Consider the following 23259-nt stretch of genomic DNA (forward strand, 5'->3'; position numbering starts at 1 on the left):
AATTTTTTTTCATAGTTATGGTAGTCTAAACAAATGTAAGTTATTAATTTGCGAAAAAGGAATAAATTTATAATAAGGAATAATTTGCCTTTTATAATAGATAGCGGCATTTTATATGTTATTGCGCATTTAAGCGTATATCTTCCAAAGCACGTTTACGAAGAAAAAAGATTATTTTGCGTTTTTTCGTTAAAATCATATACAATTGTGAAATTTATGATAATAATAAGCGAATTACATTATTAATGGTTCTAGTGAGATAAATAAACATACCAAAACTTTGATATTAAATGAATGTTATGGAATTAATATTATTGTGATTTTTTTATATGTACATATATATATTAATATTTTTGTACTTTGAGTTGATAAATTCAAGTATTTGTACGCAGGGCGTATTAAAATTTACTTGGTTAATTATTTTGTGATATAATCGTGACTTAAATTGTTAGAAAATTATTATTTAACATTAGATATATTATTTTGTTGGTGAAATCCTGTAATGTTTGTTTCTACATTTTACACATACAAAGTCCTTATCAACTTTTAAATAATCACACAAAGTTGAATTTTTATAATAAGATTTAGTGGGTACATAAGAACATATCAAAATTGGACTTTTAATGAAGTGTTTGATGTCAGATATGTATCTCGTGATTCATACATAATGAAACACCCCGGCCGGTCATTGTGATTATATAATTTAAAAGCTAGATTCAAATGTATTATATTCATGGTCGCAATATTAATAAAGAGTTTATTCTACATGTGAAATCTCGATCGTGGGGATTCTGAATCAAACCTGAATTAAATATTTTATACCTAGTAATATAATTTTAACAGAATGATGTATTTTTTAAAGATGGAATAAAGAAAGATGTGAACCCTAGAATGGCTGGACGCTATGGGCTTCAGCCCAGAAGCTATAAACGTTTCCCTAGGAGAGGTTTGTGTTCTCCTTTTTATATATACTATATATACAATTATTTTATTTATTAACGTAGATTGGCTAATTGTGATTAAAATCTCCTTTCCCGAGATTGTATGGATCAATTAATTACGAAACTTAGTATATTATGCTTGAATATTTTTATTAGTCTAGTAAGTTGGTTTTTGTTGAGAATTAAACTTTTTTAAAAATCTGATACGTGATCACATTAACTAACATTTCCTGGTTCATAGATATAACTAACTTGATTTTACTTATTAATGGTGAACTAATCTTACATTTTATTCCAAACAATATTTGATTGTTTTTCTTTAAACTTGCAACTTCTACCAACAATGAAATTAATTCGGAAAAAATCACGAAACATATATGTGGTTTTCAGCTGTCGTTGGGGGCAACACATCGTAAAATTGACGACCTCTCCATTTGCCCCCCAAATATTATTTAAGATTTATTTCACTTGTTTATTATACCTTATACTTGCTCAACCTGTACTTTTGATATGTTTTAGAGCGTGGAGGCGGACAAGATGAAATCAAATTTGACGAAAGCAAAAGCCGGGTCGACCACATGCTCGAAATACTCGAGAACGTGTGTGTCAAAGCCGGCGTCAGCGATCACAAAAAGATCCAATATCTTTCCGCTCTAATCAAGCTTTTATCCACGGTCGATCCCAGGGACGGAATTACAGACCTAGGACTTAGAATCAAAGAAATTTTATTGTGGTAAGTAAAATTTTTTTGTATACCTATCAAATTCTCTGTTCATTAATTTTAAAAACTATGATTCGCGAGTTGTGTCAGAAGGAAGTGCATAAAAATATTTCATTTGTTTAAGTGACTTAGACAAAGATAGATAGCCATTATTGTTGTGAAATCATTATTTATCTAGTGAGCAAAGACATATTATGATTACCTTAATTTTCTATCTTAGTTTACGAATACCTCTACTGAGTGATAATGGAGACGTCAGATCTGCGACGCTACGTTCAGTTAGATACCTCGTCAAGGTAACTGTATTAAATTACTTGATTAAGATTTGTAATATATCACACAAAAGACGACCAGAATTACTCTTAATATATCTCCATAAGCTTGTTCTAAGCTTACTTTTTATTGTTTAGAAGAAATACTTAGTAAACACTGCCTATATTTCGATTACCCATCGTTTATACTAACTAGACGAAACATTGTTAAAAAGTAGGTATCAAATTAAATACCTTAATCATTCAACTATTCAGATGTCGCTACATTTTCAAAAAAAAGTACCTAGGTACCTAATTAGCATTAATTTATCTGACATTTGTACCTTAGAATTATATAAATCAAATATTTAGAACCATCAAGATGTAAGCTCTTTGGTAGCCGTCAACCTGCATCTCCTCATTGTTAGAATCATTGATCTAGACTCGGATAACAGGAATAGCAAAATAAATTTATATCTAGATAGATTGTAAGGGGGGGGGGGCGAAAGTGACACTTTTTGAAACCAAAACTAAAAGTCAAAGGAACTCAACTAAAAAAAGAGTTACAGGTCTGAGATTTTGCATGGCAGTTGCATTATAGGGGTACAATATGGAACTGTGAAGAAACGGCGGCGCAACCGCCGAAAACCGCCGAGAAAAGGCAAAAAAAATTTCGGCGGGAAACGGCGGTTTTCGGCGGTTGCGCCGCCGTTTCTTCACAGTTCCATATTGTACCCCTATAAAGCAACTGCCATGCAAAATCTCAGACCTGTAACTGTTTTTTTTAGTTGAGTTCCTTTGTTGACTTTTAGTTTTGGTTTCAAAAAGTGTCACTTTCGCCCCCCCCCTTTACATAAAATGATGTTGATTCTTCTCTAAATATTAAATTATGAAATATGTAATTCTTAAAAAAAAACATGTTTCTATCAGGGATGGCAATCCATGCATTTTCCATAAATTCGAATTCGGATTCTTATCGAATTAGGTATCAAAATATTGGCGTATTCATCCGAAACAGATGCGGATTTCGAAATTTAGTGTGTTTTCTTCAGTAAGCTTCTAAAGCCATGATTAAAAATTCAGTCTCTGCTGGGTAATTTTCTCTTGATCATTCACTGAACTAGTCTTTTTTAAAAATCAAGATCAATGCCTCTAATTTATTCGCCTCATTGCTAGAAATGAGAGACTCCAGGCTGTGAAATTAGTTAAACAATTGCTTATGCATGGTGAGTAATTACAAATAAAACAGTGATAATGACATCCAAAATAGAAGGACTCAAATAATAGATAAAGCAAGTCTTTACCAAAACTGTTATTTAAGAAATAAAAAATGCTTCCGTTCAAGCAAAACAATATAGCTAATAAGCTTTTAACCTTTGCGACATAAAGTCTCAAATATTTCAATTTTATTTAAAGTTAAAATCAAAAAGTTCTAGATAGATATGCTGAATTCCAATTTTGATAATGTTAATAGAAATGTAGGGCGTGTGTATTTTATTTTTGAAGCTAAAACTAAAAGTCACAGGAAATTAACCAAAAAAAAAGGGTTTCAGCAACGCCATGCAAAACTTAGTGTTGCAACTCTTTTTTTATTTTTCTTCCTTCGACTTTTAGTTTTGGTTTCATAAAGAGTCACACTCCCCCTACCCCACTTTCAACTTTTAGAAATGAAAAGAGTTACACACAAGTTACATAAATCAAAATTGAATTGATGCATGTAAAAGATTAATATTATTATTGATTAGGTCCTCAGTGCTTCCCACCAATACTTGTCAAATCTTTGATAGCGGTTACTCAGAAGGGAGAAAAGAAAAAAGATAACTTTCGCCGGGCATCCTTAGCCTTACTTTGTCAATTAAGGTAATCCATTTACTTGTTTTTGTAATATAAGAAGTATCCATGGGAAGTTTCTGAATAAGACAGTCTTAACTCTAGAATTTAATTTTTTTTTGTACTTGCAACGCCAGCTTTATCATAACTTAAACTAGGACCAAAAAGGGAGGGGGTGGATGTGCCACTTTTTGAAACCGAAAGTAAAACGCGCATTATCTCAGTCAATAAAAGAGTTACAGCTCTAAAATTCGGCATAGGAGTTATTTTTGTAGAGAACAATATGGAACTGTGAAGAAACGGCGGCGGAACCGCCGTTACCCGCCGATTTTTTTGTACCTTTTTTTCGCCAAATTAGACAGTTCTCAATCATCTGAGATAAACTTTTTTTCTTATAAAAATTTCCCTTATATTTTCACGTGACACTTGCGAAAAAAATTGCAAGTGTAAAAATCAAGTGTCAAGTGAAAATATAAGGGAAATTTTTATGAAAAAAAATTTATCTCAGATTGATGAAAATTGTCTATTATGGCGAAAAAAGGCAAAAAAATCTCGGTGGGAGCGGTGGTTCCGCCGCCATTTCTTCACAGTTCCATATTGTTCTCCACTAAAACAACTGCTGTGCCGAATTTTAGAGCTGTAACTCTTTTATGGGCTGAGATCATGCACGTTTTAATTTTGGTTTTAAAAAGTGGCACATCCGCCTCCCCCCTTTTGTATTACTGCATTAATATAATATACCCAGGCATATCATTCTTTGCTTTTTATTTTTAAGTTATGTCTTCCAGAAAAATCTATAATCTCCTCTAGAAGTTATATGATATGTGTTATATTTAATTTCAGCTGTCAGAATCCTTCATTGTTTGTGTACAGTGGATGTGTAAGATATCTTCGTCAAATACTTTTCTGCCAAGACCTTCCGCCCAATATTATAGAAACAATCATAGGTATGTCACATGTTTTCAGTATGCATTCAGCGTAAAGAGCCTAAAATACTTATCCCAATTTATTTAACTATAGGTATATAACTTTGTATAACTCTAATACCTACAAATTTTATTATTTTAGGAATTCTCGATATTTTCTCTAGACCATACGATATTTCATATTTTTACTTGTTTATCAGGTTGTCTTCTCCGCTTATACAATATTCCCTGGTTTCGTGATGAATGTGGTCTGGATCTTTCATGCTTAGTCGGGCCATTTACAGAGCTACGCCTACGTGGAGGTTAGTTTTCTTTAATTCTTCAAGATTGTTGCTGTAGGAATCTTAAGGGATATAACATTAACAATGGACGTTAAATTGATGCATCATCACCCACCCTTTTTGTAGATTAAAATTGGTTGAAAAGTATTGATACTATAAGTTTAACCAACTAACATGGATTTAATATTTTTTATTCCGAGTAATTCTAGTTTAGAAAACATAAATGAAGTTTTTATTTTATGAACAGTTATTTATATGTACTTAGATATAATGAGTTGAATTCCTATTTTTGTATGTCATACTTATACACCATAAAACAATTACAATAATATTTCTGATTATTTAACATGATAAATTTAAATTTATTTACTTAGAAAACGAGAAGCCAGAGGATGCGCGAATTTATGAGATCCGCTTGCAGGGTGCCAGCACAGCACTGTTGTCCATGCTACGCTCCTGGTCGGGTATACTGCATCTGAACAACCCCAGCCTAATAACTCGACCTATCCAAACACTAGTGGAGGTGTTGACCATACAGACACATCAGTCAAGGAAGGTGGCCTACGAGACCAGAAGGCTGGTTTTGGATATTATCTATAAATCTCTAAATCTACAGGTAAATTAACCTAAGTTTCTTAATCAGCAATCAGAATTACAAAAAAAAAGAAAAATAAATGATTTAAAATTTAACAAATCAAACTTTTTGGCTTTTCTAATGTAATCTAAGAATTTTTTAAGCAGTACATTACCTAGCGGGGACACAAATTACCCATCTATCTTATTTTATATGTCAACATTTTTAAAATTGAATTCAAACTTTTTTTATCAGGTACCTGATTGGACAGAAGAATTTGATGTTGCTATGCAAACAGCTGATCCTTCAGATCCAAAAGAATCATGGAAACTCGCGGAGGGCTTCGTTGCAGCAGAAGGTCGGGATATTTTCCCCCATTTATCGAAGAGTCGACCCAACCTAATTGAAAACCACTTCTGTCTGCTGCTCTCCTGCTATCTGGAGTGCAAGCTGCCCAGTGCGCTCATAGATGTGATCACTAGCAGTGATACAGTGTTGTCTGTGCGTGCCACTGTTCTTTTGGGCCAACTTCTTCATCTAGTCACACAGCTGTTGCCAAGAGAAGTTGGAACAATGCACCAGTGTTTACCAGAGATTGCTGACCGTATTGCCATGAGCAGTTTGGTAAGTTCAAATTTTTATACCTTCCTTTATAAACCTTTAAATTGAAGCCTTTAATTTGTCTGAACAAAGCAATACTCTTTTATTTATAATAAAACATATTTTAATGTTTATAGGAATTCAACAAACAAGAATCAGTTCGCGCGGCTTCAGCAGTTTCTGCTTTGCAGCGACTTCATGCCATGAAGAAATTTGGTCCCCGCCCACAATCTCTTCTTCTCCAACAGGCAGTTCAATTCAGTGGCTTTATTACTGGCGAAAGCTTTGTTGGCGACCGCCTGTCCCTTCCAGCCCCCACTCCCAGTAGTGCCCCACTGTCTCAATCAACCAGTGTGGCCATTGAAAATGCAACTATGGCGGGTGTGAAAGAGTCTCAAGTTATACCAAATCGAGATCCCCAGTCCTGGAAATGGGAGGCAGTTATGTCTGTTTTGCGCTGGCCCAGTGAGGGACTAAAACGCCTTGAGGATTCAAATTACAAAATTTTCATCAAAAAGCTAACGGATTATTTCAAGCCTTCCTCTAATATGTTTAGCCGACTTGAGTTAGCCACTCAGCGAACGCGTGATCATGCTCGGATAGGTGCTAGTCTTATTGATTTTCTCGTCAGCTCTATTGTACACAATACAGATATTGAGCGGAGAACGGCAGTTGAACCAGATAGCTCACTATATCTGGACGAATTGTTGGCGGATATATTTGAGTGTGTGAAAGAAGTGATAGGTTCAGCGTCTGCCCATGATTGTATGTTGTCTCCATCAAGAATTAGTAACACTGCCTGTCAACTTTACTTCTTATTTATAGGTAATAATTCAATGTGTTGTACTTGCTATCTTAAGTAATCTGAATTTAACTTTGTATCCTAGCCCAGATATTAAGGAATTAGTATTTCTAACAATAATTACTTTCCTCGACACTTTTCCAGACTTTGTTTTCTGTATCGTAAGCTACTAAAATTTTTCAAGCTGCCATTTGTACCCTCTGCATGCAACTTTTTAGTGAAAAATATTACTATTAGCAATTAAAAGCTATGATAAATCTACTTAAATATTTAGGCCGGTTAACCTCAACAGAACAGGGTAGAATGTCTCTAGAAAGACAGGATGCCAGATCAATGCTTTTAAGTCTATTAGGGAACAGAATGGATGTGTATCTGAAGCTTGTGGTTTCTTGTGTTGATTACAGGTTAGTTTATTCTTGTCTTCATGGAATAAATGGTGTTACAGTCCCTTCTCTCATGCCCAAAGAAAATGGAAATTATACTTTGTACTTCAAGAATATCAAGATTTTTTTAATGGGAAAGGGTGTATGGACAAGCTTATATATGAGTTCCATTTGTTATTATTTTTTTTGAGGGGGGGGGGGGGTCCCACATTTTAGAGGTTTACTGCATGATTTATTGAAAAATTATCTTTTCTATCAAATTTTTATGTACAGATCTGTTGACTGGCGAGTTATCTTAAGCAAGGCCTTATCTGGCCACTCAGAAGCTGGGCGGCTTTACACAATCAGATGGTTGGGAGTTTTGGCCAGGATGGGCTTTCCAAGCTTCTCTCAGTTTGGTATTGAGCTTCTTGTTGAACAACTAAAGGATAATTCTTTGCAGGTTAGTTTTTATTTGTTCCACATCTTCATATCTTATTAAAGAAAAAAATTTTAGAGGGTAGTTCATAGACTTTATATCTATACTAAATTAATAATTTTTTAACGTAAATCATTTATTAATTTCTCTCTAAAATATTGTAGCTAACAAAAGAATGAATCGAGAAATAATTTGATTAAATTGCACAATGAGGATGCATTTTAAAGTTAATACATACGAAAATTCTGAACAAAACTCAATTGTTTGATTTAGGTATCTGTTGCTGCTCTAACAGTTCTAGAGGAGGTTTGTGATGATAAGATGTATCTTGAGGCTCTAGTTGCTGCTAAATCAAGTTTGTTATGTGAGAGTGGTCACAAAGCTTTACAGAGATTAGGTCCACGAGGCAGGGTCTTACTTGTCAGGTAATCATAACTTTTTAGAATGTTTTTTTTTCTTTTAAAGACTCATTTGCTATAATTAGAACATCGAATGTTTTACAAGAAGGGAAGAGGTGACTGACATTTGGCTGTAAATTGTACTGGTTCCTAAAATTTTTATTATCAAGTTTTAAAAATCTTGATTTGGCGTTACAAAATAGCAAGAATCAAACTTATAAACCATTGATTTCAATCTACAGAAAAATATTTGTTTATCATTAGTCAGGATTACACAAATGTGTCGTTCATTGACCTCCAATCCACTTAGAAAAAGGTCCCTGCTGAAACTATCTTAAAGAACAAGTTAAAGATTGTTTAAAATTTAGCAGAAATGTTGAAAAATTCTTTATAATTAAGGACAAACTCGCCTTTACAAACTCAGTATTCTTCACCCAGTTTTTCTTTTTTTCTAACTTATTTTTCCCTTCACCAATATAAATACCTACCTAATTTGGCAAGAATGTTATTTCAACTAAGATTTATTTGCAGAGGTGTATACATTCTTTTTTCCTTTTCATTTTTGTCCTTTAGCTCTGGGCTTTTCTTAAATTTCTCTCCTCACCCCAATGGAAATTTTAACTCCTGTTTGTTTTCTCGTAAAAAAAATATTTTATAGTAAAATGAAGGTATGAAACTTATCTTCCCTTTTTTTAGATTCTTGTTATCCAGTAGTGGATTCAATGTGATGTACAGCATAGATTGGCTCAAATCTGAGCTCGCGTATTGGGCAGAAACATTTAACAAAAAGTTTGTACTCATGGTCGAGGGACTTCTAAATGACTGCTTTACTCTTCATCAAAGGTAAAGTTTTATAGTTTAATGTTTTGATCTTATTTTTACTCTTCCAGGAGAAATTGCCCCCAGAAAAATGAGCTCGCCTTCACCAAAAATGTTATCTATTTAAAACTAAAATTAAATGGTTTATCATTTTCCCCTCAAGTTCTCTTAGTTATATATAAATACAGAAACGTTAAAAGTTAAAACCACACGTTTTATATTGTCAAAGCGGCTGTATGTTGTAATTCATTTTTAGGAGTTTGGACGGATTTGGAATGTATGGTCGGCGGAGCAGTGAGCAAAACAAGGACAAACGAGATGCATATGTACCACCTCACTTATATGGACAACTTGCACAGACAGGGTAATGGCATTTCTTTATCCTGTTATATAAAGTAGTAGGTTCGTTGTCTGAAGCATAAGATTTCAATAACTACTGAATTGATTAAGTTCTCTAATTTTGGACTATTTTGTTTTTATTTTAGCCTTAGGTTGGTTTTAGGCTACTTTTCTGTATCTATAATACCAAGTATTTTGATGTCTGTCTTCCGTCCGTCCGTCTGTCTGTCCCCTAAGATCTCGGTAAGCACTAGTGGTTTTAGGTTATTTAAAAAAAAATAATTTGAAATTAGTGGTGGTAGCTCCAGTGGTACTTAATTTTTAAAAAAATTAATTACCTCTTGGGGCGAAGCCGCTAGTTATCATATAAAAGGGCAACTAATTTGTTGAAACAAGCATTTTAAAAGCTAAGTTGATTCGTAGTAAGAGTTCCTAGTGTTTTTATTAAGAGCCTTAAAAAAAAACACTACTTAACAGCTGTTCCCTTTTGTTGAAACTTAATTCATTAACTAAAATAACAATATTTTTATTTTAGTGATGGATTTGATGTGCTGCTGAAAGAAACAACGTACTGGAAAATGATGGACAGCTTGAGAGAATTAGATTCGGTGAACTTCCATGAAATTCGTCCATCTGTTGGCCTTCCATCAAGCATTGACTCGTCTCGTCACTCCAGCTTTGGAATGGAGGAGGTTTGGCTAGAATACAAAGCAGCTATTTGGGCTCTCGGCAGCGTCGCTGCTTCAAATCTGGGTGCTGCTCATCTTGAAAAGCAGGGGATCATTAATATTTTGGTCAACGTAGCTGAAAATTGTAATATTCTATCGCTTAAAGGCACTGCGTTTTATGCATTAGGCCTAGTTGCAACTACAAGGGAAGGTGCCCTTGCTTTAGGAAGTAGGGGTTGGGCAACTGTCAGACATTCAAGATCTGAAACCTGGCCCATAGCCTATGAATGGTGGGAATGTGCAGAGGATTGTATGATGGAACAGCAGGAAGCAAACAGTTCAGTTACAGCTACTGTAGAGCCGGATAATAATCTAGATGACTCGTGGATTGTGGAGGACAGGCCGACAATTCTAATTGAGGAATCTATAGGAACCACCAGCTCTAGGGAGAGTTCCACTCAAAAATCACGCAGGAAGAAAACTACCAGTGAATGTACTGAGGACAGTATAGCCTCACAAACCATTCTTGAGACGGGCAGATCCTCGGCGGAGCCACAAGCATCTAATAAATTTACAGAAAAAATAACTAATTGGTTTGCAGGGTCAAGCAACGGAACCAATACTAGCAAATCAGAACCAAGAACCAGTGGTGTCGGGGTGTCAAGCAGAAGGTTGTCTGATAGTGGTAGACTTGGCTCCAGTATTGCCAAAATTAGGAACAGCTTCAGGAGAAGAAGTAAGACATTATCATCCGGCTGCACACCGCCAGAGGGAACCCCGGTATCTAGTACAGGCGGAGGGACTAAAACTGACGAGGATGAAGGGAGCTCTGTTGGTGGGGGCTTCGGTGTGCTGTCAGGTTTAAGTGGCGGCGGTGGATTAAAGCTTAATTTTAGCATGGAGGAGGCATCGTCTGTAACTGTAATACCAGCGTCACCAGACACCATGCCAGGCGAAATATTTTCTATGGAAAAAATCCTTGAGGAACCTTGCTCCCAGTCAACTCCTGTCGACCACGCCCACCAGAAGAAGGCTGTGAAACAAGTGGTGCGCCGTAGAACAGAGTCGGAGGGTCCCGCTACTAGTACAGGGATAGAGATTGAATCGCCGGTTTCCAGCAGGACCAACATTCAGTTGGATACAAGCAGATCTAGTCACACTGGCAGGGAATTGCCAGATCCATCTGGTGATCAGATGGATACTTCTATTACCTCTATTTCATCTGGAACTGGAATTGAATCTAAGGTAATTTGTATAAATATGCCGGGAAATACTAATGAAACTGGTTTTGGGATGTAACAAAAGGCAATAAGGTATAAAAGGGTGAAATAAAGAAATTGAGTTGGAAGAATACCTATTTAACTTAGAATCTTTTGTAAGAATCATGATCTCATATTCCTACTTTTACTTTGCCCGCACACTGTTTTAAGCGGCATAAGAAGGCCTACAAATAATCTGGAATAGCCATAACCAATAATGCATAATTATCTCGCAGTGCAGAGAAATGCGCGAAAATGACCTATTTACGCGTTTTTTCTTCAGTGAAGCTTTCCCTGTCCATCATTGGATCTTGGCTATTCCAGATAATTTGTAGATCTGTACGTTCAGCCGTTTGGCAGCTAGCAGCCTTTAAAATTCATAGATTTTTGGAAATATTAGGTTACCAGGAATATTTTACCGTGAACTGCAGTCAATCCAAATTTTTTTTTGTTAAAATAATGTTATCATTTGCTAAAGCAGCAAAACGCCGATAAGTAAGTAATGTTTGCATTTTTCAAGGATATAAGTCGGATAGAAGGATCAATGGGAATAGCGTTTACAGCCACCAAACATGAAGTCCATTCTAACATAAAGCCTGGTACCAGTGCAAGCAGTGTCAGCTCTTATGGATCATTGGGACAAAGAGTAAGTTATATTAAGAAAATTTTGCTTTATATTTGTGGGGGGAACAAAAAAATATATATTGACGTCCATAATTACCACTACTTACAACATTTTAGATTTATGTAATTATGTATCGTATTATAAATAAAATTCCACAACAAAGACAAAAAACATGTTAGGTTGTTTGGTACCTCTGGACCAACAAAATAAGAATATATTCTTTCATTTTTTTCCGCAAAGAAAACTGTCTTTTAAACGATTCGATGAATATACACTAGGGTGTCCCAAAAAGAAAAAAAATAGCACACTATTGTAAACCGTGTCATTACTCATTACAAGAACACTGGTACCTCTAAAAGACATTTAGTTCAGCTTTATAGTTTCGGATAGTTTCCCATATGGAGGTCAACATTTTATTGCATCAGAACTATGGTTTCATGGTGCTCCCAGAAAAGGTCTTGAGGAGTAGAAGTCCGTTTAAAAATATCTCGCTTCTAGCCTGAGAAATAACTGAAAAACCACCATTTTTATGGCTTTTGGGGAAATTGTCATTTTTCCGAGGTTTTTAAGATTTTCCTAAAATTAGGAGCGAGATATTTAAAACGGACTTTGATTCCTGATTCTACTCCCTAAGACCTCTTTTGGGAGCACCCCGAAGCCATGGTTCTGATGCAATAAAATTTTGACCCTCATAAGGGGGAAGTTAAAAATTCGAAATTTACATAAAGCTGAAATAATGGACCCAGAACTTTTGGGTTCAATCATAATAATTTCCTTAGAGTGCTAGGTTTAGATAGTGTGCTTGTCAAAATTTAAAAAAAATGACTTTTCTGGGACACCGTAATATACATACATTATGAGATTGCATGTTACTTGTTTTTGATTGCTTCCACATGTTCAGGGTGTATATGATCCATATGGCCTTGGGTCGTTAGCAAGGACGAGAATCAAGCGACGGCCCCAACTAAGTGAATCCGAGGACGGAGACCATTCCGTCGTGAGCGGGTCAGGGCACCCTCCAGCTCTGTCTTTGTCCAGACAGGATAGCAACAATTGGTCTCTGGAATACAGGTAGGCCCTACATTTAAAAAAAAGAAAACTTTTAACTTTTTTAATTAGGTGCTTGTCATGTTTCTTGGAACAATAATCTTAAAAAAAAAACTGAGTAAAGGCTGATAGGGCCAAACGGTTGCGCGTATAAATTATGTTTGGACAAAATTTTTACCAACTAAAGAAGGTCACAAATAATCGGGAACAACCATTACTCAATAATGCACAGCACAGTTATCTTGCAGCACACATAAATGCGCGAAAAAGACTTAACTGCACTAGATCCAACTTAACTTTACTAGATCTAATTTACATTTCTTTAATTTTTAAGACACCTCCACAGAAATCCAAGCTTAGTGTTGGGAAAGCGAATGTCTATAGCCGAAACTATCAGAACACTGCCGATGCCTTTGGTCCGACCTGCTATTAACATTACAAGGTTTTTTTAATGTTATGATTTGATTTTAATAAACATATTTCTTATCGGTTTAATTTTGAATAAGTTTAGTTTTTAAATAAATGCATAATTTTAATTTAGAACTGAAAAGGATTCTACGTATTGGGGCCTGGTGTTTCCCCTCAACTCAAAAGTGATATATCCACCACAAGGTTCCAGCAAACCTGGCTCCCCTCACAGTCTCGACCTGCCTGTCATGGTTGGCGCCCTCTTAAACAGCTCCCATCGTCATTCGCCTGCTAATTGTCTCTCCTGTTGCCGCCTACAGCCGTCTGCTCGGCCAAGAGCTGCTTCCCTATCCATTACAAAGGATGATATTCGGTCATCTTTGCTGCTATCAGGAAGCCTTCCCTCTTCCAATCAAAGTCCAGAGGTCAAGCGTAAGTCCTGGAATCCTTCGCTAACCACAAGTAACAATCAGTTAGCAGAGGGTAATGGAAAGAATTCGCAAGATTCAATTGAACCACCTATCAATTTTGACTCGGCTAAGACGGAGGCTTTGGATTTTATTGGTCAATTGAACTCACTCAGATTTGGGCAACAGGTAAGGAATCTCAAATCTTCATCAAGATTGCAACAAAATTAAAATTAATACAATTTTAGCCAGAGTCGAATTTTTTAGGAGAATCATAAACATTATTTCATTTAAAAGTGAATGTTTTTAGGCGGAAATTGGATTGAACAAATTGCGTGGACGTGTACCGAAAGTTTTCCAAGACCTTTGTTTCTACAGTGATGTTTGTGCTGTTCTTACAGAATATGATTATAAAGCTAATGCGAGAAAATTTATACATCAGTTATTTACACCAGTTAATACTATTCAGGCAAGTAACCGGCACTTTCACTTTAATCTATTTTGCACCCTTGAGATTAGATTTCGGTAGGTTATCCACTGCACTGCTAAGGGCTAACCTAAACAAACTATGCCTGACCTTAACTAACCCAACCCAATTATTCACATTCTGTCCAATCCCTCCCTGTCATAAAAATGCTGGGCCACTCCTTGATTCAGAAGAAAACATAATAAAATTTAAAAAATTAATACCTTCTGTCATATATATTTTTCTTTGAAATTTAGATGGAGATAGAAGCAAAGAATATAATTTATCCCTCTGGGAAACCAATAACAACAACAAACTAAGAGAGAGACTGCTCTAATAATTACAAGCCAAATGTTTACCAACTTAAACTGGACAAATTAAGATATATTCAGATAATAATACATGGTCAAAGATTTTGTTTTCTTAAAAGATGAACTGATTTTTACCATTTTTTTATGATAAATCACATCGTAATTTATACAAATAAGACTCAGATTGTCCCTATATAACAATAGTAAGGTAATTTTTAAAAAAGTGCAGCTATTTCAATACTATAAATTGCTATGACTTGAAAATAACAGAAAGTTAATTAAAATGTGCTTTTTAAACTAGTAGTGAAGATTTTTGATTTTTATTAGTAAGGCATTACATTTGAGTTCAAGCCAAATAAAAAAAAAGAAAACAAATAGTTTCACAATATACCTAAGTAGTAATGTAAATCATAATGAGAATCAAGAAGTATGAAAAAATACGATCAAACCTAAAGAAATAGTTAACGACCAAGAATTTCTATCCGAGACTAAATAATGTAAACAAGTACTGAAATTATAATAAAAAACTATCACTGTCTTTATGCTTTTTAATCTTTTTTACTCAATAGCACATTCTTAGTCTAATAATAACTTTATACTGCCAATACTTCAATAGTGATCTTAGTTATAATTTTATTAATAACATAAATACACAAATTAATCAAAATACAAGTTTTTACTTTTTCTAAAAGTTTTAGATTTATTCTAAATTCTGAAATGAGGGTAGAATTTTTTCATCATACCGGAAAAACTACGAAAGGTCTTTTTGAATAAACTGATAGGCTGATAATTTTTAAAAGATCGTACGTTTGAACATTGTTAGATGTACAACAAGTCCTCCACCAATTCAAAAATAGTCAAAGCTCAGTAATGTACAGGAATCGCGAGGAAGAGAAAACGCGCGTTAACTCACGTTGCGCTCTCGCTGTATATTGTTCAAGTTTTGTTGACATATTCCAAATATTTGTTGACTTTGTTGTGCCTCTCCTAGTGCTGTGCTTGAGAGCCTTTTCGTAGATAAAAGCCTGTAATATAATTAATGTAATTAAGACCATACTTCGTACTTTTGCCTTATTATTTTCTACTTTTAATTCCAAAATAATTGTTAAAGCTTACTGTACATCGATAAACTCTTATTAATTAATAGATTGATTACAATTTGCCACTTTGTCAGATTATACATGGTTAGATTGGAACTAATGTCAATTTTCAAATTTTTATCAAACTTTTATTTAATACTTGTTTAGAAAATGACTTTCATATGTTAGAAAATGTTATAACTCTTAATACAAACATATCAAAGTTGTGAATTTATTCCCCATTAGCATCAATTTGTATCTTAAAATTTGATTTGCCAAAGGGAAAGTTTTAAAATAATGGTACATTTTTAATAATCACTCAACCTTTGCTAAGAAGTTCTGATTTTGTAAACTTTTTTACTGATGATTTCAAAAATGAAAGAACTGATTTCTATTCTGAGTGAATATCGTTTGAAAATTGATTTGAATATACGAATTATTTCATTATTAATGTTAATTGATTACATTCATTTCTGTGTGAAAATAATGTAAATTTACAGTTAGTATATTTTTATTAAAACAAATTAAATCAGGGTTTTAAGGATAGATCAATGATAAAGAAAGCCCTCGAAATTCCTACTTTCTAAAAACTATATTTTAAGCTTTATTTGAATTTTCAAACTGATCACTAACGTATAATGAAAGATTTGTTAAGAAGAATATTTTTCTTCCAATTTCCTATCACTGCATTGTCAGGTTTTTTTTTTACACAAAGCAATTCCTAATATTTTTAATATTTTCCTTATATTTCAGTTTTGCTTATATTTGTTTTGATTTATAATTTATACGATATTGATGTTGTACATTATTATTATTTGTTTATAGTTGCTTAATTTTGATACAAATTTTCATTTATATAATTATGATATTGATAATAAAAATATGCTTCGCCTCATTAGAATTCATGGTTTTTGTTCATTTCATTAAATATAAACCCCGAACCACTTCATTATGCAATCTACATTTTCCTGGATATTTTGTCTACGGTAGTCCATAAGTGTACAGCTTTACAGTACATTGTTTCTATTTGTTAAAGCAACACGTATGATAAAAGAAAAAGATTCTTTTTAAAGTAAAATGCTTATATTTCAATAAAAATCTATATTTTTTATTTTTTACCGATCCACGTCATTATGCAAATCAAAAGAAAATCAATGAGAAAACGTTTGTTTTGCACTTTTCTCCACTTTTAAAAAATGATTCTGATAAAATAACAATTTTTTAAGGGATTTATGCATTAATTATAATGAAAAACAGTTTTAGGTAGATTTTAATGATTTTTCTAAATAAGAAATAATTGAAAAAAAGAAACTCTATCCTTATCACTTTAGAGGACAGCTGCTGACCCCCAGTCTTATGGATGAAGCTAAATACATGTTAAAGATAAAAATTACCCTGAAAAGTATACAAAAATGTTTTTTGATGTGTTAAAATAATCCATTTTAAATTCTTGATTTTGAGGATGATGGCCTTTAAGATGCTCTTACTGGTGGTGAAGGTGAGCTAAATGTTATCTAAGTACATGACCATTACAACAACTTGTCTATTAACCTATGTACCATTTTTGTAGTCATAGCAGCCTCCAGTGGAGCCTCTCGACATGAAATATAACCATTATCTAAAAACTACATTATTTACTTTATGAATTTTAGTAATTAAAATTGCAATTTTTTTCTTTTTTAATATTGCTTGGCTGGAGGCTGCTATGACTACAAAAATTAGACCATAGTTCAATATATAAGTTTTCTTCATGGGCATGCACTTTGATAACATTTAGCTCACCATCACCACCAGTAAGAGCATCTTAAAGGCCATCATCCTCAAAATCAAGATTTTAAAATGGATTATTTTAACACATCAAAAAACATTTTTGTATACTTTTCAGACAAATTTTTATTTTTTACATGTATTTAGCTTCATCCATAAGACTGGGGGTCGGCAGCTGTCCTCTAAAGTGATAGGGATAGAATTTCTTTTTTTCAATTATTTCTTATTTAGAAAAATCAATAAAATCTACCTTAAACTGTTTTTCATTATAATTAATGCATAAATCTCTTAAAAAATTGTTATTTTATCAAAATTAATTTTAAAAAGTGGAGAAAAGGGCAAAACAAACGTTTTCTCATTGATTTTCTTTTGATTTGCATAATGAAGTGGATCGGTAAAAAATACAAAAATATAGATTTTGATTGAAATATAAGCATTTTACTTTAAAAAGAATCTTTTTCTTTTATCATATGTGTTGCTTTAACAAATAGAAACAATGTACTGTAAAGATTTACACTTATGGTCTACCGTAGACAAAATATCCAGGAAAATGTAGATTGCATAATGAAGTGGTTCGGGGTTTAATTATACATATTAGGGGAGATCACATGATTTGATGATATATGGCACTTAAAACATCTCATTTTATAGCTTTACTCAAGTATTGTACTAATGATATTTATGAAACCCTATTTGAAATAAAAATATCTTTATGAAAAATGCACCTTGTCGCCCTGGAAATCCTTTAATATTTGAATTGGCTAACACGTAAGAACTAAGCATCGAAAGTTAATTATTTTATGTTTTTTTCCCATAAAAAAGAATAATTTCTTTTTTAGTAATTTGTTCCACATGTTCAAGGTTCATAAATTGTTTCTGGATATTTTTATTTCAAATATATTGAATTGTTACTGACAGAAAGCTTTATTATGGGAGATATATGAGATGTATTTAGCATCATCTTTCCCAGGAACACGCAATCTCTACAATAGTCCATCCCCACCCTCAACTGTAAATGTGCTAGAGTTGAATTTTATGCAGTTCTAGAGGAAAATTAAATAATAAGAGAGTTTAACTTTTCTTTTTCAAATCAAGTCGAGGCTTAAACACACATTTAAAGTAATGGGATTTAGAGTCTTTTTCTCTTTTTCTGAAACCCAGCCCAAACAAATCTATTTCAAAGAATTGTAAAAATGTTTTATTGTTGGACACTAATTCTATGGCTTTTCCTAACTCATTTAATTTGATGCGCCTAATTCACACTTTGTTATATTCAGATAAGATGCAATAAAATGATTTTTACAAGAAGTGCTAAAATGTATGAATTATATGTGAAAACAAGAAGGTAAAAACTCCTTTATTTACATGGAGGTAGGGGACAACATTGGACTGGTACCCAAAGTTTTGAACATATTCTCTTATTCATTTGCCTTAAACTTTTTGAGAATACATTTAGATTGGTTGTGGATTAACCTACCACCATAATTTTTTTATCTTGAGAAGGGGTAATTTTGCATATTCTAATAGGAGGTTTACGTCAAAGAAAGTTTTAAATTATATAACGTCAATTTAAATACTATAGGGTAAAGCGGGGCGATCTCGGTTTTGAGGTGAAGTCGGTATTTTTTTGACCACCTTCATTAAATGACATTTTTCTCCATGTTCTAATCGACTGACAGAAAAAAACATAAAATCAAATTTGTTCCTTATTAAATTGCCTACAAAAAAGTATAAAGTGAAATTTTTGTGAGATGAATTTTTAGGGTACTTATTGGGTCTTAAAGTCGGACGACAAAAAAATTTTTTTTCTATTTTTTTGCTTCGGTCGGAAAAACGGTAAGTTGGACAAAAACTGGTAAGAGCTAGAGCTTAGACGTCTTCAGGGGACTTATTAAGAATCTAATAGGCTATCCATTTCCGTTTATAACTTTAAAAAAGCTTATATAGTTTTTTCTTAAATCGACTAAAAGTGAAGCGGGGCGAATTCGGTTTTTTCACTTTTTATACTAACTTTTTCAATTTTATATAAAAAAGTGAAATTTTCGAGAAAAAAAGTCAAATTTCTCGTACTTAGAAAAAATTTATTTTTTTTTGTAGAAAAAATTGTCCGATCTTCATAATTTTTTTTGTGAATGCTCTTTATTACATTTAGCAACTTTAACCTTTAGGGCATGCTGTAATTAAATCACTATGTCATAGGTTTTTTGAAGCTGGAAAATCGACCACAGATTTTGCCAAACTTTTCTCTTTTTTTCAACTTGATTTTTTTAGGAAATTTTGCTAATAGAACTAATTTTTTTTTGGCCAAATCTATTCAAAATTGCCTGAATTTTAAGGATCAGGCCTTTAAAGTCATAAAAAACTATTTTTTCTAGTAGTATTTTTATGTTTTTTATCAAAAAAATTTTCGAAAAAAAAGTCAAATTTCGCGTACTTCGGAAAAAATTATTTTTTTTGGTAGAAAAAATTGACCTATCTTAATAAATTTTTTTGTGCATACTCTTTATTACATTTAGCAACTTTTACCTTTTGGGCATGCTGTAATAAAATCAATACGTCATCGATTTTTTGAAGCTTGAAAATGCCCTACCGACTTCGCCTCAAGGCGGGGCGAAGTCGGTGCCGTTTTAGAGATCAATTTTGACAAACTTCCCAATGTCCTAGGTTTACGTCCCTTTAGGACCTGATCGACTTTTCCGAGATCTTTCTACTGGTCTTGGTCCCATTTAAAAAAAATAGTTTTTACGATTTGCAGGTTCAAAAAACCGAAAAAAAGACCGAGTTCGCCCCGCTTTACCCTAGTTTTGGATCACTTTGTTCGCGACACCCATTTGAAATTTTCAACTTATTTATAAAAAATAGAGATATTGAGTCAATTTATCTATCCTGCTAGATATGTATTACTTACTTTCACTCTCTTATTATCCTGTTGATACTATCCCTCTCTACAATAAAAAGCTTAGATGTCATGGTTCTGTTCTTGGGTTATTTTTTACCATAGGTGTAGAGTAGCTACAAACACTGCTTAGTTACTTTTTATGAAAAGTTAATCAACTGTGAATTCGATGTACCAATTAGCTATTAAGGAAGAAAAAAAACAAAGATTATTTGAAGTATCATCGCATCGCAAAGCTAATTTACAAAGAAGACCGTAATTAAGTTAACAAGACATGCATTATATTTAAGGTGACTAGACAATTTAAGAATGATAACAAGTGGCTTTTTAGTAAATAGTAGGTTTCTATTGAGAATAGATAAATGGACAAAAATAGTTAAGCTATTTGTATTTTTCATTTGTCCTTAACATTATGTAATTACAAAATCAGTGAACTCTTAAATAAAACTATACACTTTTAAAGTGTGTCATACATTGCATAAATAGCAAGGTAAAATTTGTTTAATCTTTCGTTGGAAAATCTTCTTTTAAAAATCAGACGTTTTCTGATGAAAATACATTTAGTTTTCTTAATTACTTTCATTAAAGTACTCAAATTTATCTTGTTACACTAAAAATACTATTTAACCGATTTTATTTGCTTATGATTTGTTTTCTTATCTCATAAAGTTTTATCTCTACACTGCACTGTTTTGAAAATAATGTTTATTCAAATTTTTAGTAGCGAAGCTACTCTATAATTCACTTTGTCCGTCCGTCAGTCAGTCCGTAACGCTATGGGGGAAATGGGATTTACTCAGCGCCTATAAAAGATAGAATGCTGAAATTTTTTGACAACATTCCCACCATTAAGGAGCACAATTAACTATAAAACATCATTGGCGGTCGGACCGATTTTTAGCAGGTTTTAGGCTATTTTTATATTTTGAACCTAACCTTAATTTCCTCACAAACCATTCGACCAATAGAGATGACTTCTTAAACTTAAGCTTTTATGGTTATAAACTAAATTTTGGTTTATAAGTCACCCCCCTGCCGCCAACCCCTAGCCCTCCGGGGCTTCAAAAGCCCTAAAAATGAACCTAACCTTAATTTTCTCAGAAACCATTCGACCAATAGGGATGATTTCTTAAACTTAAGCCTTTATGGTTATAAACTAGCTTTTGGTATAGAAGTTACCCCCCTGCCGCTAACCCCTAGGCCTCCGGGGATCAAAAAAACCCATAAAAATTAACCTAACCTTTATTTTCTCAGAAACCATTTGACCAATAGAGATTATTTCTTAAACTTAAGCTTTTATGCTTATAAACTTACTTATAGTTTAGAAGTCACCCCCCTGCCGCCAACCCCTGGCCCTCCAGGACTCAAAAAAAACCCAAAATGAACCTAACCTCAATTTTCTCAGAAATCATTTGATCAATAGAGATGATTGCTTAAACTTAAGCTATAATGCTAATAAACTAACTTCAAGTTTAGAAGTCAACCCCCTGCCGCCAACCCCTAGCCCTCCGGGGCTCCAAAAAACCCTAAAAATGAACCTAATCTTAATTTTTTCAGAAACCATTTGATTAATAGATTCTTAAACTTAAGCTTTTATGCTTATAAGTTAACTTTTAGTTTAGAAGTCTTCCCATCCCTGCCGCCAACCCGTAGCCCTCCTGGGCTAAAAAAAACCTAAAAATGAACCTAACTTTAATTTTCTCAGAAACCATTTGATCAAAAGAGATGATTTTTTATGTGTATAAACTACTTTTTTGTTTGGCAGATATATGGTTATAAATTTTATTTTGGAAGTCACCCACCCCCTAGCCCCCCTAGCCCCCCTGGGCTCAAAAACCCCCTTAAAAATATACTTTAGCTTAAATTTCCAGTAATTTTTTTTAAACATGCTTTCAGAGGAATAACCTAACCTCAGTTTTCTCAGGAACAGCATTATTAAATGTGCAGATATTTTGGACTTCAGCTGTTATGGGAAAAAATCAACTTTTTGTAATGAATTAATAATTAAAGATTTATTTTACTATTTTAGGAGAAGAAGGATGTCTATCAATTTTGTAAGAGTTGGGACTCTATACTTTGTTTGCGGCAGGGGGGTGACTTCTAAACTATAGTTAGTTTATAAGCATAAAAGTATAAGTTTAAGAAATCATCCCTATTGGTCAAATGGTTTCTGAGAAAATTAAAGTTAGGTTCATTTTTAGGAGCCCCAGAGGGCTAGGGGTTGGCGGCAGGGGGATGACTTATAATCTAGGAGTTATTTCTAAATCAAAATTTAGTTTAAACCATAAAAGCTTAAGTTTAAGGGTGTGACTTTTAATCAAGGAGTTAGTTTATAACTATAAAAGCTTAAGTTTAAGAAATCATCCCTATTGGTCAAATGGTTTCTGAGAAAATTAAGGTGAGGTTCATGTTTAGGATTTTTTAAGCGCCGGAGGGCTAGGGGTTGGCGGCAGGGGGATGACTTATAATCTAGAAGATAGTTTATAACCATAAAAGCTTAATTTAAGAAATCATCTCTATTGGTCGAATGGTTTCTGAGAAAATTAAGGTTAGGTTCATTTTTAGGGTTTTTTTGAGCCCCAGAGGGCTAGGAGTTTCTAAACTAGGAGTTAGTTTATAACCATAAAAGCTTAAGTTTCAGCAGGGGGGTGACTTCTATACCAAAAGCTAGTTTATAACCATAAAGGCTTAAGTTTAAGAAATCATCTCTATTGGTCGAATGGTTTCTGAGAAAATTAAGGTTAGGTTCATTTTTAGGGTTTTTGAGTCCTGGAGGGCTAGGAGTTGGCGGCAGGTTGTTGACTTCTAAACAAGAAGTTAGTTTATAACCATAAAAGCTTAAGTTTAAGAAATCATCCCTATTGGTCAAATGGTTTCTGAGAAAATTAAGGTTAGGTTCATTTTTAGGGGGGTTTTGAGCCCCGGGGGGCTAGGGGGTTGACTTTGCAACCATAAGATGTTCATACCCCTAAAAGCTTAAGTCCAAAAAATTTGCACGGTTCATCAAGTGGTTCCGGAGAAAACCCCCCCCCCCCCCCCCCAG

The 23259-nt window shown here is 33.6% G+C and overlaps 2 protein-coding genes across 16 annotated transcripts in view; both read left to right on the plus strand.

The window, feature by feature from the left end:
* rictor (rapamycin-insensitive companion of Tor) lies at nt 1-18598 on the plus strand. 6 transcript variants are annotated; one of them, XR_013879231.1, is made up of 24 exons: nt 1-946; nt 1461-1674; nt 1883-1958; nt 2286-2366; nt 3088-3139; nt 3659-3773; nt 4587-4690; nt 4870-4971; nt 5325-5566; nt 5780-6148; nt 6262-6949; nt 7201-7330; nt 7583-7751; nt 8001-8152; nt 8822-8968; nt 9201-9308; nt 9819-11196; nt 11731-11856; nt 12737-12906; nt 13217-13324; nt 13424-13886; nt 14008-14166; nt 14421-14682; nt 18239-18598. XR_013879231.1 is itself a non-coding variant. In XM_080159431.1 (23 exons), exons 1-23 carry the CDS (start codon nt 892-894, stop codon nt 14481-14483), a joined length of 5271 nt encoding a protein of 1756 aa, XP_080015557.1. In that variant the 5' UTR covers nt 1-891; the 3' UTR covers nt 14484-16454. The 6 variants fall into 6 exon arrangements, 1 of the variants encoding a protein (XP_080015557.1); XR_013879227.1 differs by lacking the exon at nt 18239-18598 and adding an exon at nt 15722-16454 and having other exon boundaries at nt 14421-15146; XR_013879228.1 differs by lacking the exon at nt 18239-18598 and adding an exon at nt 15722-16454.
* The window catches only part of LOC145318092 (long-chain-fatty-acid--CoA ligase ACSBG2-like), an 18796-nt gene continuing 14100 nt past the window's right edge, over nt 18564-23259 (plus strand). For all 10 annotated transcript variants that reach the window (XR_013879232.1, XR_013879233.1, XR_013879235.1 and 7 more), the window contains exon 1: nt 18564-18665. The gene's annotated coding sequence lies outside the window, so the exon portion shown is untranslated. The remainder of the gene's footprint in view (nt 18666-23259) is intronic.

The sequence above is a fragment of the Acartia tonsa genome, chromosome 4 (assembly GCF_053477335.1).
Source record: "Acartia tonsa isolate MP-2025a chromosome 4, ASM5347733v1, whole genome shotgun sequence".
NCBI classification, from domain to species: Eukaryota; Metazoa; Arthropoda; class Copepoda; order Calanoida; family Acartiidae; genus Acartia; species Acartia tonsa.